The 14,631-nt window shown below is 33.6% G+C and overlaps 2 protein-coding genes across 5 annotated transcripts in view; one reads left to right on the forward strand and one right to left on the reverse strand.

The window, feature by feature from the left end:
* Positions 1 to 14,631, reverse strand: part of LOC136846005 (substance-K receptor-like) — a 289,880-nt gene that overhangs the window by 181,020 nt on the left and 94,229 nt on the right. The window lies entirely within an intron of this gene.
* Positions 1 to 14,631, forward strand: part of LOC136846001 (serine/arginine repetitive matrix protein 1) — a 166,528-nt gene that overhangs the window by 150,909 nt on the left and 988 nt on the right. The window contains exons 3-4 of one of the 3 annotated variants that reach the window (XM_067116586.1): positions 2,225 to 2,384; positions 4,452 to 4,495. In XM_067116586.1, coding sequence (XP_066972687.1) covers positions 2,225 to 2,384; positions 4,452 to 4,475 — 184 coding nt within the window. In that variant the 3' untranslated portion in view covers positions 4,476 to 4,495. Of the gene's footprint in view, positions 1 to 2,224; positions 2,385 to 4,451; positions 4,496 to 6,316; positions 6,349 to 14,631 lie in introns of all 3 variants that reach the window. The other 2 variants (XM_067116587.1, XM_067116585.1) reach the window with 2 other exon arrangements.

Consider the following 14,631-nt stretch of genomic DNA (forward strand, 5'->3'; position numbering starts at 1 on the left):
TTGCAAATATTATGCGAGAAGGCTAAATAACTAGTCTCACTTTCATATTAAAAGTACGCATTAAATTTAAACTTAAATTCAACAAAAACTATTTTTGTGCGATATTTAAAAAAAAAAATAACCCAACGATAAAACTGGAAAATATAACCAGCTGGCACGAGCCTCCTTTAAATTCTACTTTTTTTTTAGGGTAGAAGTAATATTGCTGAGTACTGTGTTATGATAATTTTAGTTTCATCACTAGATGTATCGAGTTTCTTCTTTTATTTGCTAGCCATGAGAGACCTTCCCCCTCCCTCCCAGACTTTATCCTATGATATCTGAGAATTTTAATCAAAGGTTAAATTAGTCTAGTGGCAAGTTTACCTTCTTATCAGCCTACCTACAGTATATAGACCCCATTGTCGTGGGATTTTTGACTAATCATTTCACGCCACCCTTTGCCTTTAAGAGTTTGCTTTTGATCTGCAGGAAATAAACAGTCACTGATGATGTTTTTTCCTCTGTAGGTGGAATGGTCGTCCTCCTCGGCCTATGGTAAACATTTATAATTATTATAAGACGTGGTGTACGTTGGATATCTTCCACCAAGTAACGCTTCAGTTCCCCTGATAGTGTCTGATTATAAGATTTTTTTTCTTATATGAATAGCAGACTTCATAAGGTCATCTCTAAAGTCAATAGTTCCAGTATAGCAATTTTAAACGTTTTTGGTTATGACGATGCAATTCGGAAAAAAGAGAGCGCTTTCTTTATAGCAGTTTCCTAACAACAACAAAATTCATTTTTTGAAAGAGCTCTAGAGTCGTCAATTGTTATTGCGGAGAGTTTCTGTCAAATTTACAATTACCCAGGATGAAAATGCCATAAAGAACAGCACTCATTCTAAATACATAGGAGATATAGCACATCATGAATCCTTTAAAAATAACCCGTGTAAAGTATGTGGCGACAGTGATTCACTAACTATCTCTTATTCCTACTTTCTATGTTTTACCGTTTTGTTATTTCCCTGTTATTATTTTTGTTCAGATAGTGGGGATAATTAGCGACATGAATGTAAAACTAACATAGAATTTTATAATGTCTTTCCTGTGGTAACTATATTCATATATGAGGGTAAATACACGCACGTGATTAAACAAAAACATTACGTAAGAGTATTACGGTAACAGGATAAGATCAAGTGGAATACCAAATCTTTATTGCATATTTCACTAATGGGCAATCAGATCTTTTAGAGATAACTTGACATTTAAATGTGAAAAACAGTTATAAGACTTTCTTTACAAAAAGAAAATCATTCGAAAATAAAGTCACCAGATTAATCATGATATTGTGGAAATTTCCAAGTCTATGTTTTGTACTCTCGGCGCCTTTGCCGACATGGAATTGTTACCTTAGGTTTGAATCAGAAAAATCAGTGCATTGCTACTTTAAAACATATTCATCTCTCAGTGAGAAAAGTGTTTAACTGAGTTTGTTACATATTCTCCTCGGTAAACTTGTTACATTTGTTTTTTTTTTCTAATCTTGTAAGAAAATGTTCAGTTAGTGGTGTATTACACATCAAAACGAAATTTATTGGATATTCTTTAACAAATATTTTTGGTCTCTGAAGATAGCTTAGGATTACAAAAACTGTTTAGTTTTCTATCGATATTATTATTGGGTGTATAAAATAACTTTGTTGATATAAAATTTATTTTTGCCCCTCTTTTCAAAGAGGGTTTCCTTACAAAGTTCTATTATTAATATTATTATTGCTGTTATTATCGTTATTATTAATTAGCATTTTGTTTTTATTACCATTATTATTTATCAGTAGTAGAAACCAACTGGCCTTAATGTTTACACTTGAGTATTAACGAACTTCCAACTAATTAATTATTTTACTTTATGCTTACTATATTTACTTGCATTCACAAGCACATACTAACATGCAAACGATGTATATATACATGTATATACATTATATATGTATATGTACATATATATTATATATATAATATGCATATACATATATATATGTATATATATATACTGTGTATTTGTGTCTGTATTCTTGTAAACACTTACGCCACACTGCATATACGTACTTACAACCTAATCACTGTCCCCTTATGGACGCATAAAGCCTTTATCTCCTAGTAACATAAAATGAAAGTGTTATGCCCCATGATTTACCACATTAAAGAGATGCCATCTTCTCATGCATACACAGTGATTCTTCAGCTGAGGGAGGGTCCCCTAGAGAGGCCGACTATTATAGTAGACACCATCACGAATCACACAGAGGGCACTCGGGCCACCAGCAGCTCAATCCGTTCGGGATGGACCTAGGCGTCAGGAGCAACAGGAGTTCGGTCGTCTCTCAAGACCAGGTGGGTAGAGAAGCGCCCTTGCCCTTACCCTTAACCTTTGGGATGAAGTAGTGTCTCATTTGACATATTGGTCCTTTGTCTGTGATGCTGTCTTTTTTTTTCTTTTTCTTTTCTAGTTCTGGGTGAGTGATATTGAGAGATTTGTGTCATCTGGTGTAGTTCGACTGTGTAGTGTGTAGGGTAGTCCAAATATTGGATGACCGAAGATTAATAGGTTATATATATATATATATATATATATATATATATATATATATATATATATATATATATATATATATATATATATATATATATATATATATATATATATATAAGCGGGTATGAATGATACTGGAAGGGGCGTGGAATGAACTCTGAAGCAATACAGGGAGGCAGTTTCTAGAACAAAATGAAATGACACAAGCAAGTTTTATCAACAAGGTTGATTTCGTTGTTATATCCTTTGTTTGAATTTTATGTCACGTTGTTATTACCCTAATAAAAGACACACACAGACACGCATATAAGAAAGCCTGATGTCTGTGCACACGAATGAAAATTAGAAGAAACGGAGCAGTCTCTTACATGCATATTCCTTTATTCGACCGAGATAAGCAAGTCATTTGTAATTCGTTTTTGGGTCCAAAGATGAGATATATATCTTTTCCTAACAATGACATAAAAAACAAGCATAAGAAGAGGGCACCAAAATAAGAGAGAAAATGCTGGCAGTTAAGTATGATTTCACGCCCCTCAAAGACCTAAAGCTATCAGTACATCCAAAGGCCTTACTTCCTTGAAGAAATTCAAAGAACAAAACACTATTATATCAAAGAAACTTCTGGGCGCATCGAGGGCGTTAACTTCAGAAAAAGAATTTTTCTCTCAGGCGTTAACCAGAAAGAAGTTGTTAGCCTCGTAGACCAAGATAAAAAAAAAAATTCAACGTCCATTATCCAAGAAGATCCAGGCAACGAAACACAGAGGTTAAGAAACTCCTGCACACAGGATATAAATACTCATCCTCATACTACTTAACGAGTTTATCAAATTATAGCACCTGGTGACGTACATACAAACCTACCAAAAAAAATTTGCTCATTATTCTGGATGTCAACCGAAAACAAAAATTACAAATCAATGACGGTATACCGTTTGATTTACTGACATAAGTAACTGGCGTCACAACGCGAATGGTCATCGACTTTTCATTTGGTTTTAAGTGAGAAACTTGTAAAGGACTTTCATGATTTTTTTTACTTCTTATTGGTCGATGCATGTAAGTCTTGACATTTGACTAAAATCAATGACCATAACAATTGATTGAAATATGAAAAAATTAACCTTTCTCTCCTCACTTCCAACACAGCAACAGAATCTACTGATGTCATTTCTCAAAAACATATCTTTAAAACCGAAAAACTAACATTTTCCTTGCTCTTTTAAAAGCTACAGATAAAATTATGTTCATTTCACATTTCAGAAACTGCCTCTTTTTAAGAAGATTAAAGAAAAAAACGTATAATGTCGACAGTGTGAAAGAAGCCTACGGATAGGTTTACGTCTATGTTTTCTGTAATGTCCCTTGTGTACTGTATATGTGCAAGTGTGTTTTATTCTGAAAATTATGTAACTTTCACATTGATTGGACCAGTTTCATAAACCTGGCAAGTGCATCCTTTGTAATTATTACACTGTTTAAACTTTGAAAGCATCTGTAAATAATTCACAGATTATTAAAATAGTGATAAATTCCTTTCCGTTTTGTTTCCTGTTGTTGATTTCTGACATAATATAAACCCTTTGACTGCACATTAATTCACTTAGATTACCTCTACAGAGAAGTCAATATTATTTGCAACTGTGCTCATTAAATTTCCCGCATAGGCTCATGTTTCCCTGTAAGGTTAGGACAAGTTACTGTAGACTCTCATGTACTGTGTATATATTTACCTTCTATGCATTTTGCCTTTTGATGCATTGGTTAGTTAAAGGAAAGTCTTTAGCATCTAGCGCACTGATGACTTTACAAATGGATTCATGTTTACACTGACGATACGGTTATTCTGGTTTTCCTTTTTGCAGAGGCTGAATAAAGATTCCCCGTAAAAATAAAGAAACAAAAAAAGGTATCAGTTCTTGGTGTTCACAAGCACCCTCACACCCTCCCAGAGAGAAGGGATGACATTAGTGTTTCCGTAGAGCACCCCTGTCCTCCTAAAGCCTCCTAGATAACACACCTCCTACACTTCCCCCCGCCCCCAACTGTCAAAAGGATCCTAGACCTCTGTTCCAAAATCCCCCCCCTCCCCACCATCGGTTTTCACGTCCACCCAACCAGCCCCCGCCCCCTATAGCCCCCAAATCCGAAATCAACGTCTCACTAACATTCTGTATCCTTGTTTTTTTTTCACTGTCATAGTGTTTGGTATTACTTCCTTGGCCATGAGAAGCTCTAGGAATGAGTCATTATTAAGAGGTCGCGTTTTTCACATGAGAAAGCGTTTTACTTATGTCATTTGGATTAATGTTTTTTATTCATCATATACAAATGCAGTTTTCACAATTATTCATATAAGTATGGATTCAGATAGAAACTGTTGTTTGTGTGGGTACATACTAACGCCTATTTATTTATATGCAAGTATGTACATGTAATATCAGAACTTCTGTTGAATTTTGTAAAGATGTATAGTCTTCCTAAGCTGATGAGTTGGTGGCAGTAGCAACGTAAAGGAGATAATTCTATTTACCTCTATGAAAATTCTTTCTCTCTCTCTCTCTCTCTCTCACTTTCCTAAATTAGCTTTGGTTCTGTTTCCAGGCCTAAAGAATTACTATAGTCCTGCTTTGATCCGCAATACAGAAAAGGAATAATTTAGGTGTTTTGGTCCTCCTGTTTACTGATATTAGATCTGCTGGGAAATCAAGATACGATTTCTTCAATACTGTTCACAAACACCTGCAATATTTCACCAAAATTCCTTTTTTTCTTCTTCAAGAGAACTTCTTTGGCAGTTGGTCACTGAACCATCTAAAATGGACAGTAATTCTAAAAATCTTCGCTCCTGCATATATTGATTTTAATTTTCTGTTTATTCAAACTTCTTAAAACGTGCTTCTCGTTTCGTGTACTAAGTCTAACAGAGATTTTTATCCATAATATCACTCGTTCCATGGTTTTCCTTCCAACTTTTTTTTTACATTTTCTGTTTTCATGGGGCAGGCAGCAAATAAGTGCATTATACTGCCCGTCCCTTCGGCAACATCATTCTTCAACAATCCTAATTAAAACATAAAGATATCCGCAAGCTTTTGCTGAAATTGTTCGGGTCCTTCGCTTTTTCTTCCCTTTTATTTCTGAAAAATGTTTGGCAATGATTCTGTATTTTCTGTTGACGATATTTTCCTGTATCACTGAATTATTTAATCCCAGTAAAATCTCATTCCTTCGTTCTTTACTTATCATTTTTTATCTTTATTTTCTAATCGTCAAATCGTTCCCACCTTTCGTCTTTATTGCATCACATTCGGACTCCTCTTCCTCTGATTTCCTCTCAGCTGGTTGGGCCCGCGTTCGGAGAACCACCTTTGGGTCACGTGTCGTGCTGGCATGAGGTCGGCCTAATCTAAACTGACCGCTATCCTCTGATTTCCAATTCCATGATCGCTCTCTCTCTCTCTCTCTCTCTCTCTCTGTCCAGTCTCTCTCTCTCTGTCCAGTCTCTTACCATGAATTAACTTGGGGAATTATCTTATGTCACTGTCCAATTCAACCTAGAGTTGGTCGTCTATCTCACCAAGTATCTTGAATCTCATTAGGTCATTTTACAGACATTGAGGAGGAGTGTAGACAAAGGTAGGACTTGCTAATGCCCTTGATTCAGTTTGATACTTCCAATCCTCATGTTTTGATCGTAATTTCTCTTTTTTCTCTTTTTCTACATCAGAATAATCGCTATTAGACGACTCTATAACAAGAGTAAGTTTCCTAGTGCAAACGAAGACTTAGACGTACTTAAAGAAGCATGGCTACGTTTTGTGATTGTTGATTGTTAGACTTTGTTATTTAAGGCTTAGTACTTTGGCATTCAGATATAGATCTCTCTGTAAACACCTTTAGATGACGAAGTGTTAGCTTTAAATTTTGCGTTTCTTTGAAGTTGTGCCTGGAATGATGACATTTTAAAGAAGGGTAATTCTTACGCATAAGATTTCGAGAATCAGTTTTGAAAATTTCGAGGATTAGGCCACTCTGGTGGGCGTTTCTGTAAAACTTGACTTATTTACAGCGAAAAAGTCATATCCAATATATATATATATATATATATATATATATATATATATATATATATATATATATATATATATATACAGTATAATAAAATTTCTAGCATTGTGTATATATTCTTGTAACAGACGTTTCTTACTCTCTGTGAAATCATTCTTAGCCACTGAATCTAAAGGAATGATCTCTATATCTTAAGTAATGGTCTGTATGTCTCAACTAGAGAAGGTGCCTCAGACACCAAATTTTTCATGAATGTCATAATCCATGAATACCTACAGTAAGTTAAGAACACACTAATCATCTACAATTCTATTTAAAAAATATTACCTGTTAGTCATTGCTTTTAAACTGTTAATATAAAAAAATATTGAATGAAACCTTGCTTAAAGATCAATATGTTTGAGAAATACAAGCTTTTCCTTTAACTCTTATTGTACGATAAATATAATTAGAAACGTGATTCAGTAATCATCATAACTTCAATATACAAATATTGATTTAATTTGCTAATACGTAAAAGTATGCCAGAGCGACTGTCATTATGAAATATGGAGAATGAGGTGCAACTGTATTTTCTATGAGAAGAAAAATAGTGGTTGGCTGACTGGCTTAGATGAAGGCTCTTGCCCTAAGTGTGCTGTGGTGTGGAAAGGGATATGATGCCCTCTGGATTCTGTGCAACAAACAGTGACTGGAAAATGGATTACAGAATGACGTAATCCGCTCGACAAACTCAATAATCTAGACACCTGCATTCCACGAAATCACGCAAAGCCGGTCTGCTACCACTCGCACCTGTATCTAGATTCCTAGTGTGGGTTTCTTTTTCGCTGCCCCAAAAGGTGTGGTCGCTATCATTCACCAACTCTGAAATTTGCGTTTTGACAACCGAAACCTTCCGCCAGAATTCATACCACGAATGTCGAGATTTTGTTGAGGAAAATTATTAGATAATCTAAGCCTTTGCTAGTATTGCTGTTAATGTATATATTGTTGTTAAATCTAGGGCTATTTATCTTAGATTATGCTGCTCTTAAGCTGTTGAAATCGCCTTTCAGATAAGATATACTTTATATGATTCACTTCAGATTACCTAGTAAAGAAGGCTACCATATCTATAAAAAAAAAAAAAGATGACTTACATGTGTGACACAATTCATTTCTGTTAAGGCATATTTTTGTTCATCTGTGGTTCTAACTGTCCAGTTTGATTTCTTATTGTGAAAATACAAAGATGGGCTATGGCAACCCAAATCAAGTTCAGTCCTTGCAAGAAAGGTGTCCCCTAGTGTTCTTAATTGACGACAAACAAGCTTGATAGAAAAGTTAAATTAGCTAAAAACATATAGCCGGTCTGTGTACTGTTTTTTCATACTGCATATTCACAAAGATCTCTGCGTGAATTCAGTTAACCTTACTATTTACAGTAGTGTACTACACTTATGTTACTTTAGTGGGTCGGCTGGATCTCGATGTTTAAATTCGTACAAAAAATATTAATTGAAATTGGGAAAGCCTTCACCGCAGAGTTCACGGCGCTACAGTCGTTAATTGCGTGTATGATGTACGTAAAGAAAGATTATTTTGGTTAAGTTACATCTGAAGCAGTGATGTTAATCGTTTAAATAGCAATGCCTTTGTCATACGAGATAATGTTTACTCTCGTGATTTATAAATTCACGGGCATAAGGATTCACTTCCCTTTCTAAACCTAATGCTTATACAATGTCTTGTCGAATGTCATGTATCTGGCTATTGTGCAACTCCAATGCCGGAATGATACATCATTTCATCAATTATTGACTCACTGTTGAAAAATATCGACTCTCTACCCTGCATGTTGCGGCCTACTCTATAAAATACTTGTATTTATGGAGTTATTCATCTGACTTATTACTTGACAATCTTCTTACCTGTTCATGAATTATTGCTTTATATGCTCTCAGCATTTGCATCAAATTGTTTGCCTAATTTATTTTAACGAATATTTGCTCATTGTATCTGATTATTAGCCCATTTTATAAAGGTATTCGCAAATTCCTCCTCCTGACTATCAACCAATGCCTTTAAAGTAATGGTCAGCGCTTTTAACCTTGTCTATGACTTCCTTTTAACTTTTAGTAATAAATTCTACTTCATGTTAAATTTTCCGCATTTTCTTGAAAACTTTTCTTTTAGATAATTACAAGATTTCTTTATAAGTTATAAATATACTATCAAATATCAATGTACTGTAATGACGGTTGACTTGTCCCGCAACATTTTCGTCTCTATCCTTCGTACGTCATGAACCAATTCTATTATTATTTATCAGTTCATCACGAGGTGTCAACTAATTCCGTGAAACTTAACCAGTGCCTCTAAAACATTTGCGTATTGCTAAACCACTTGGAAAAAAAAACACTGCAGACTAGTTTAACTGAACGCCATTTAATGCTTCTATCATGGATCCATCCGCCATTAAATATTAAAATTCCGTTGGTTAAGTAAAAAAAAAAAAGCAGTATTACCTCATGAACGAGTACCTTCCTCTGTCACAAAATACCCGTTTTCATAACGATGAATAACGTAACAGCCAAATAAGAATTCAAGAATGGAAAATTCTCTAAAGAAACTCGGGGAGCGCAAAAGTTTCAAAATTAATATTTAATGTTTGCTGGTAACAATGGGGTTCCTACTTTTGTGAAACAGCCCGGCTGAAGTTAAAGACAAAGCGAGAGTTGTCCGCATGTCCTTTTCAAACTATAATGGTTCCCTGTCCTCTGACAACTTCGGCGAAACTTTCTTGTTTCAGAGTATTGTTGATTAAGTTGGTTTGGCCATGGAATAGGACAACGACGCTTTTAGAAGAATTCATTTTATGTTAACGAAAGCGTTTCTCTACGTCATGATCGTAACCTTTTTCACTTTCGTAAAATTGTAAAATATTCTTCCAATGCTGATTAATGAATGAAGAGCACTTCTATCTCGTGAGGTGTAGAAAATTAAAAATGTTTGGGCTTAATTCAACTTCATCGACATAAAATTACAGCTAAAATGTGTTCTTTATATATTTCACAAATTTTTCTCCTTTATCTGTGCCCTTATTTTGATTTTTCCTATCCCAAACTCATGTGATTTGATAACTCTGTTTTGGCAGATATAAACCATGAATCTAGGAACATATGAGTTTACCCCTACAAAGAGCTACGTTTTCTCTGGTCCTCACTGTTTTCTTTATTTACGTTTTCTACATGGGTAACTTCAGTCAATGTACCGTGATGCCTCTTCGATTATTCAATACATGTGAATATGGCTATACCAGTAGAATTTGTATTTTCTTGCATAAAATCGTAATTAATTATAATGTTATTATTTGCATGGATGCATTTATATATCATTTTATGCACAGGAGCTTATTTTTACCAATACAATGCTATACTGGGAAATTACAGTACTGCACGAATGCGCGTTCATATATAGATTATTAGTGAATATGGAGAATTCGTGAAGGTATATGAGTAAGTATATTCTCACACTCAAACACACGCATATACAGTGTGTATATATACATACACAAATATGTTAATATATATATATATATATATATATATATATATATATATATATATATATATATATTATATATATATATATATATATATATATATATATATATATATATATACATATATATATGTATGTGTTTAATGAGATGCCCTCACAATTTCTCCAGATTCTCTAATAAGCTATAATTTTAACAGAGCGCAACGGAAAAAAAAGCCAAAATATCCAAGATGTTTTAGCAGACTGGGTTATCGTAGCTTTCCGAAGAAAATGTCCTAAACTTTCATGACATGTCGCGTGCCTGGCATCGCACAATCAATACGCAGAGAACGTTAAAGCCGCCTACTGGAAGAGGAGACTCGCGTTTCAAAGACATATTTTTGATTGTCGTGAGACTGTTTCTTTTGGGTGTGAGTTTTTGCCCCTAATATAAGCTTACTGGCAATTTTACACAATCTGTCGGGCATTGGTTCTCACTGGTACTCATTGTCACTCGTACCGGACGACTCACCTCATTCAAGTCGTATTGTTCAACTAGTAGACTTTTCAGGACGTTGTCCTTCAACCACCTGGGTCTATCACCGGTCTCAGTATATCATAGTAATGACACTTGTATTTGAATGGTAATTTGTCACGCATTTTTACAAACAATGATTATTAAAACATCGATTTCCAATGAGCTCGTTGCCATGAATTTTAGACTATTCGTTTGAATACGAACTCTCACATTCAGAAGAGATGTAAGATCTCCAGAGAGCAACGACCTCGCTTGAAGACGAACGAGTGACGGAGGAGAGATGAATAATAACTCGTGGAAAATATACAATGAGAACATGTTTCACTTTAAGGTAATCGACTTATTTACTCATTTGCACAAATACTTAGCTTCTCGACCCTCGCTGTTTCTAATTACTACTCATACTAGACTATCGAGATCTGGGGCGAGTTTCAGTAATGCTTACTTTATTTTGTGAAGGACAAAGAAACATTACCCCTACGGGAAAGAGTAAAGGCTCCAGAGGCCATTGTCCTGCTAATCTTAGTATCGACTCAAAATCTGGGTACACTTTTTAATTTCGTATTGTTTCGATCGCACGTGTCAATGTTTCGTTTTTGTTTATGAAACAAATCAAGGCGCTGTATCCATTCACATTCAGTTAAGTGAAATTGTTACAAAGTGGCGTGGTGCAGCATAATCAGGAGGCAATATAATTATGCTTTATTGATGTTGCTTGTTTTGCAAGTTTATGGCGCTGCAGGTGTTTTCCGTTTAAATAATCGTTCATATGTATGTATGCATATGCTATATATATATATATATATATATATATATATATATATATATATATATATATATATATATATATATTGAAATATAGGGTTCAATCCTGATGTGAGTCAAATTTAATATTTAATATGATATATATATATATATATATATTATATATATATATATATATATATATATATATATATATATATATATATATATATATATATATATATATATATACCGGCAGATGAAACAAGGCCAACAATGATTATGACAATACTATCAAATTAGATATGTGGAACAGATGAAAATCGACACTTTAATAAGGGCTAATAATCCTCGAAATAAACATACCAAAAGGACAGTAAAGAATAAAGGGCCAAATTCTTATGAGAATGTAGTAAGGGTCAACATGAACCGAAACAAAGGATATTAATACAAGAAAAGAAGCTAACTAAAAATGAACTGTTGACAATGGAACTAAAAGATATATAATCAGAGATAAAAAATACATCCCTGTGGATGCCCATGGAATAACCTGAAAATTAAGCACATACATCCATAATATATATAGGCCTATATATATATATATATATATATATATATATATATATATATATATATATATATATATATATATATATTTATATATATATATACATTTCTAGAGTCAATACGAGGTAAACCATATTCGCCCGGCAAACGTACAATTATCAAGCAAGACCCTTGCGTACAACCATTCGTGAAAGCAAGTGTTCTGTTTCGACATGGAAGTGGAAAACAGACACGTCGTTGTACCAGGGAATATATAACGCAAGATAGGTGACATCGTGGCTTTTAGGGAAATTCCCTATGTCGACTGAATATACTGTGTAAGTTATGGGCAATAAATATGAGGTAGATGGGTACAAATACATTACGGCGCGTTAGCTTTGACCCCAGTCTCTTGCCAAAGTGCTGGGGAGTCAGTCTCTTATAGGAGATGAAAAGGGCTATATATGCTTTTACTGACATTGATAAAAAGTAGTTCAGCAAGTAGCAAGACCACTAGGTCCCATTTCTAACTCTTGATTTTATTATTATTAATATTTATTTACTTTGCTGAGACCACTGTGTCACATTTTTTAACTAATAGCCTCCCATGAAAAATTCTTAAATATATGAAAATTGATTTATAGAAAGGTTAAAGAAGTTGGACAGCTAAATAGGAAAGGACCGAGAGAACGAACAGAAAGTAAAACGGATGAAGCGATTACTATATAAAAAATCTTGTTTGTCGTCTGGAGCTTTCCGCGTTAGAAGACTGCAAACAATGTTGGCTCAAGGGAACATATTAATTTAAAACTTCCAACCCCCAATAGGGACGTACGGTAGCAGGGAAAGAAACTGACAGCGTTAGACAGATATATTGTGATTTTTTAAGTACACAATCGAAGACTTAATTACGTTTGAATCGCTAAAAAGGTAAACTGTGTCGAGATTCTAAGAGGAGTTTGAAGCAATTGCCTTCAAGCAGAACTCCCGAACCCTCTGAACACACCGGCCGTATGCCAATTAACCCAGATCCCATGTTTGTGAGATAAACCGATCAACTTGCTGATGTTGCTCTAATACTTTCCGAAGTGATTGGGAGCTCTGTATTCCCGCAGAACTGAATAATAACGGTGTTCTGAGTGGTGCTGAAATAGGACCTATTTTCTTAATACTCAGCATACACATTCCCTTATAGAATTAATCTACGTTCTCTGCGTGAATTGCAGTGTCTCAAACTGGATGAACCTTAGGCCTATTAATCATCAATTCCTTCCTGCTTAAGATCCACCCTTTTTACTTAATTTTCCTTTTTTACTTGTTTCTTCGGGCCTAGAATAGAAAAGAGCAAAAGATTTACATTCTATCGGACTTTGCTATTGAAAAGAAAGTTGCCGTTCGAAAATAACCACAAACTCCTACGTCACAAACACGTCTGAACAATGTTTATTTTCATTATATATATATATATATATATATATATATATATATATATATATATATATATATATAATATATATATATATATATATATATATTATATATAATACATATATATAAATGCATATATATATAAATATATGTATATATACAAATTATATCTATATAAATATGTATATACTGTACATATTTATACATATATATGTATATATATAAATATACTGTACATTATATTATATATATATATATATATATATATATAATGTATATACATATACATGCATATAAATCAATACATATACAGTATATGTATATACAAATAAATATATATATACATATATTATATATGTATATGTATATATACTTATATATATATATATATATATATATATATATATATATATATATATATATATATATATATATATATAATTATAAGAATTAGTTGAAGACATCTCTTCGTCGTAGATGTAGACTTGCTCTGTGGTTCTGACTCGCATTTCCCTGGGTGTCAATTAGCTTTAAGTCACTTACATGTATTTCGTCGCAAATAAGTTGGGCTGAGTGTTAGCAACATTACGAGTGGCGCTGCTTCTAGCCTGTCTGATTATCGTAGATCTTCTTTGGTAAATGCATTTTAGTCCAGCATCAATTAGCTCAAAGGAAAATGCGGACGCTTTCTGGTTTTCTCTTGTTAGACTTGTATCCATCAGATTTTTTCCATTTATTTTTTTGCACGTGGTTCTTTTTTCTAACCGATTTTCCCATTCACTTAAATTCATATAATTCTCTATGAAATTAACGATATATTAACAAGACAGTGATTCCATTATTTCCAATGACAAATTCCTTATTCACTTGTCCTTTCTCTACCCAGCTGAATGGTCTATAACATGCACCAGTTTTCCAAATCTAGATGATAGATTCCCTTTATACTAAGCTAAGTTTTTTTGTAACTAACACCACATATTAAGGCACTCTTTTAAATAAAGACATTTGATGGAAAGAAAAAAGAGAACATTTTCAGTCTTACAAAGAATTACATTTTGGTAAACCTTTGTCAAAGTGATGTCTCACAATTTTCACAATGATGTAATATTGTTTTGAATACTCCTAACAGTAAACAACATTTTAATAAGAATTTTTTTGCCTTGGTATTTTTTTCTTGTGCTGTTAACAGCTTT

This window comes from Macrobrachium rosenbergii, chromosome 14, assembly GCF_040412425.1.
Source record: "Macrobrachium rosenbergii isolate ZJJX-2024 chromosome 14, ASM4041242v1, whole genome shotgun sequence".
NCBI lineage: Eukaryota > Metazoa > Arthropoda > Malacostraca > Decapoda > Palaemonidae > Macrobrachium > Macrobrachium rosenbergii.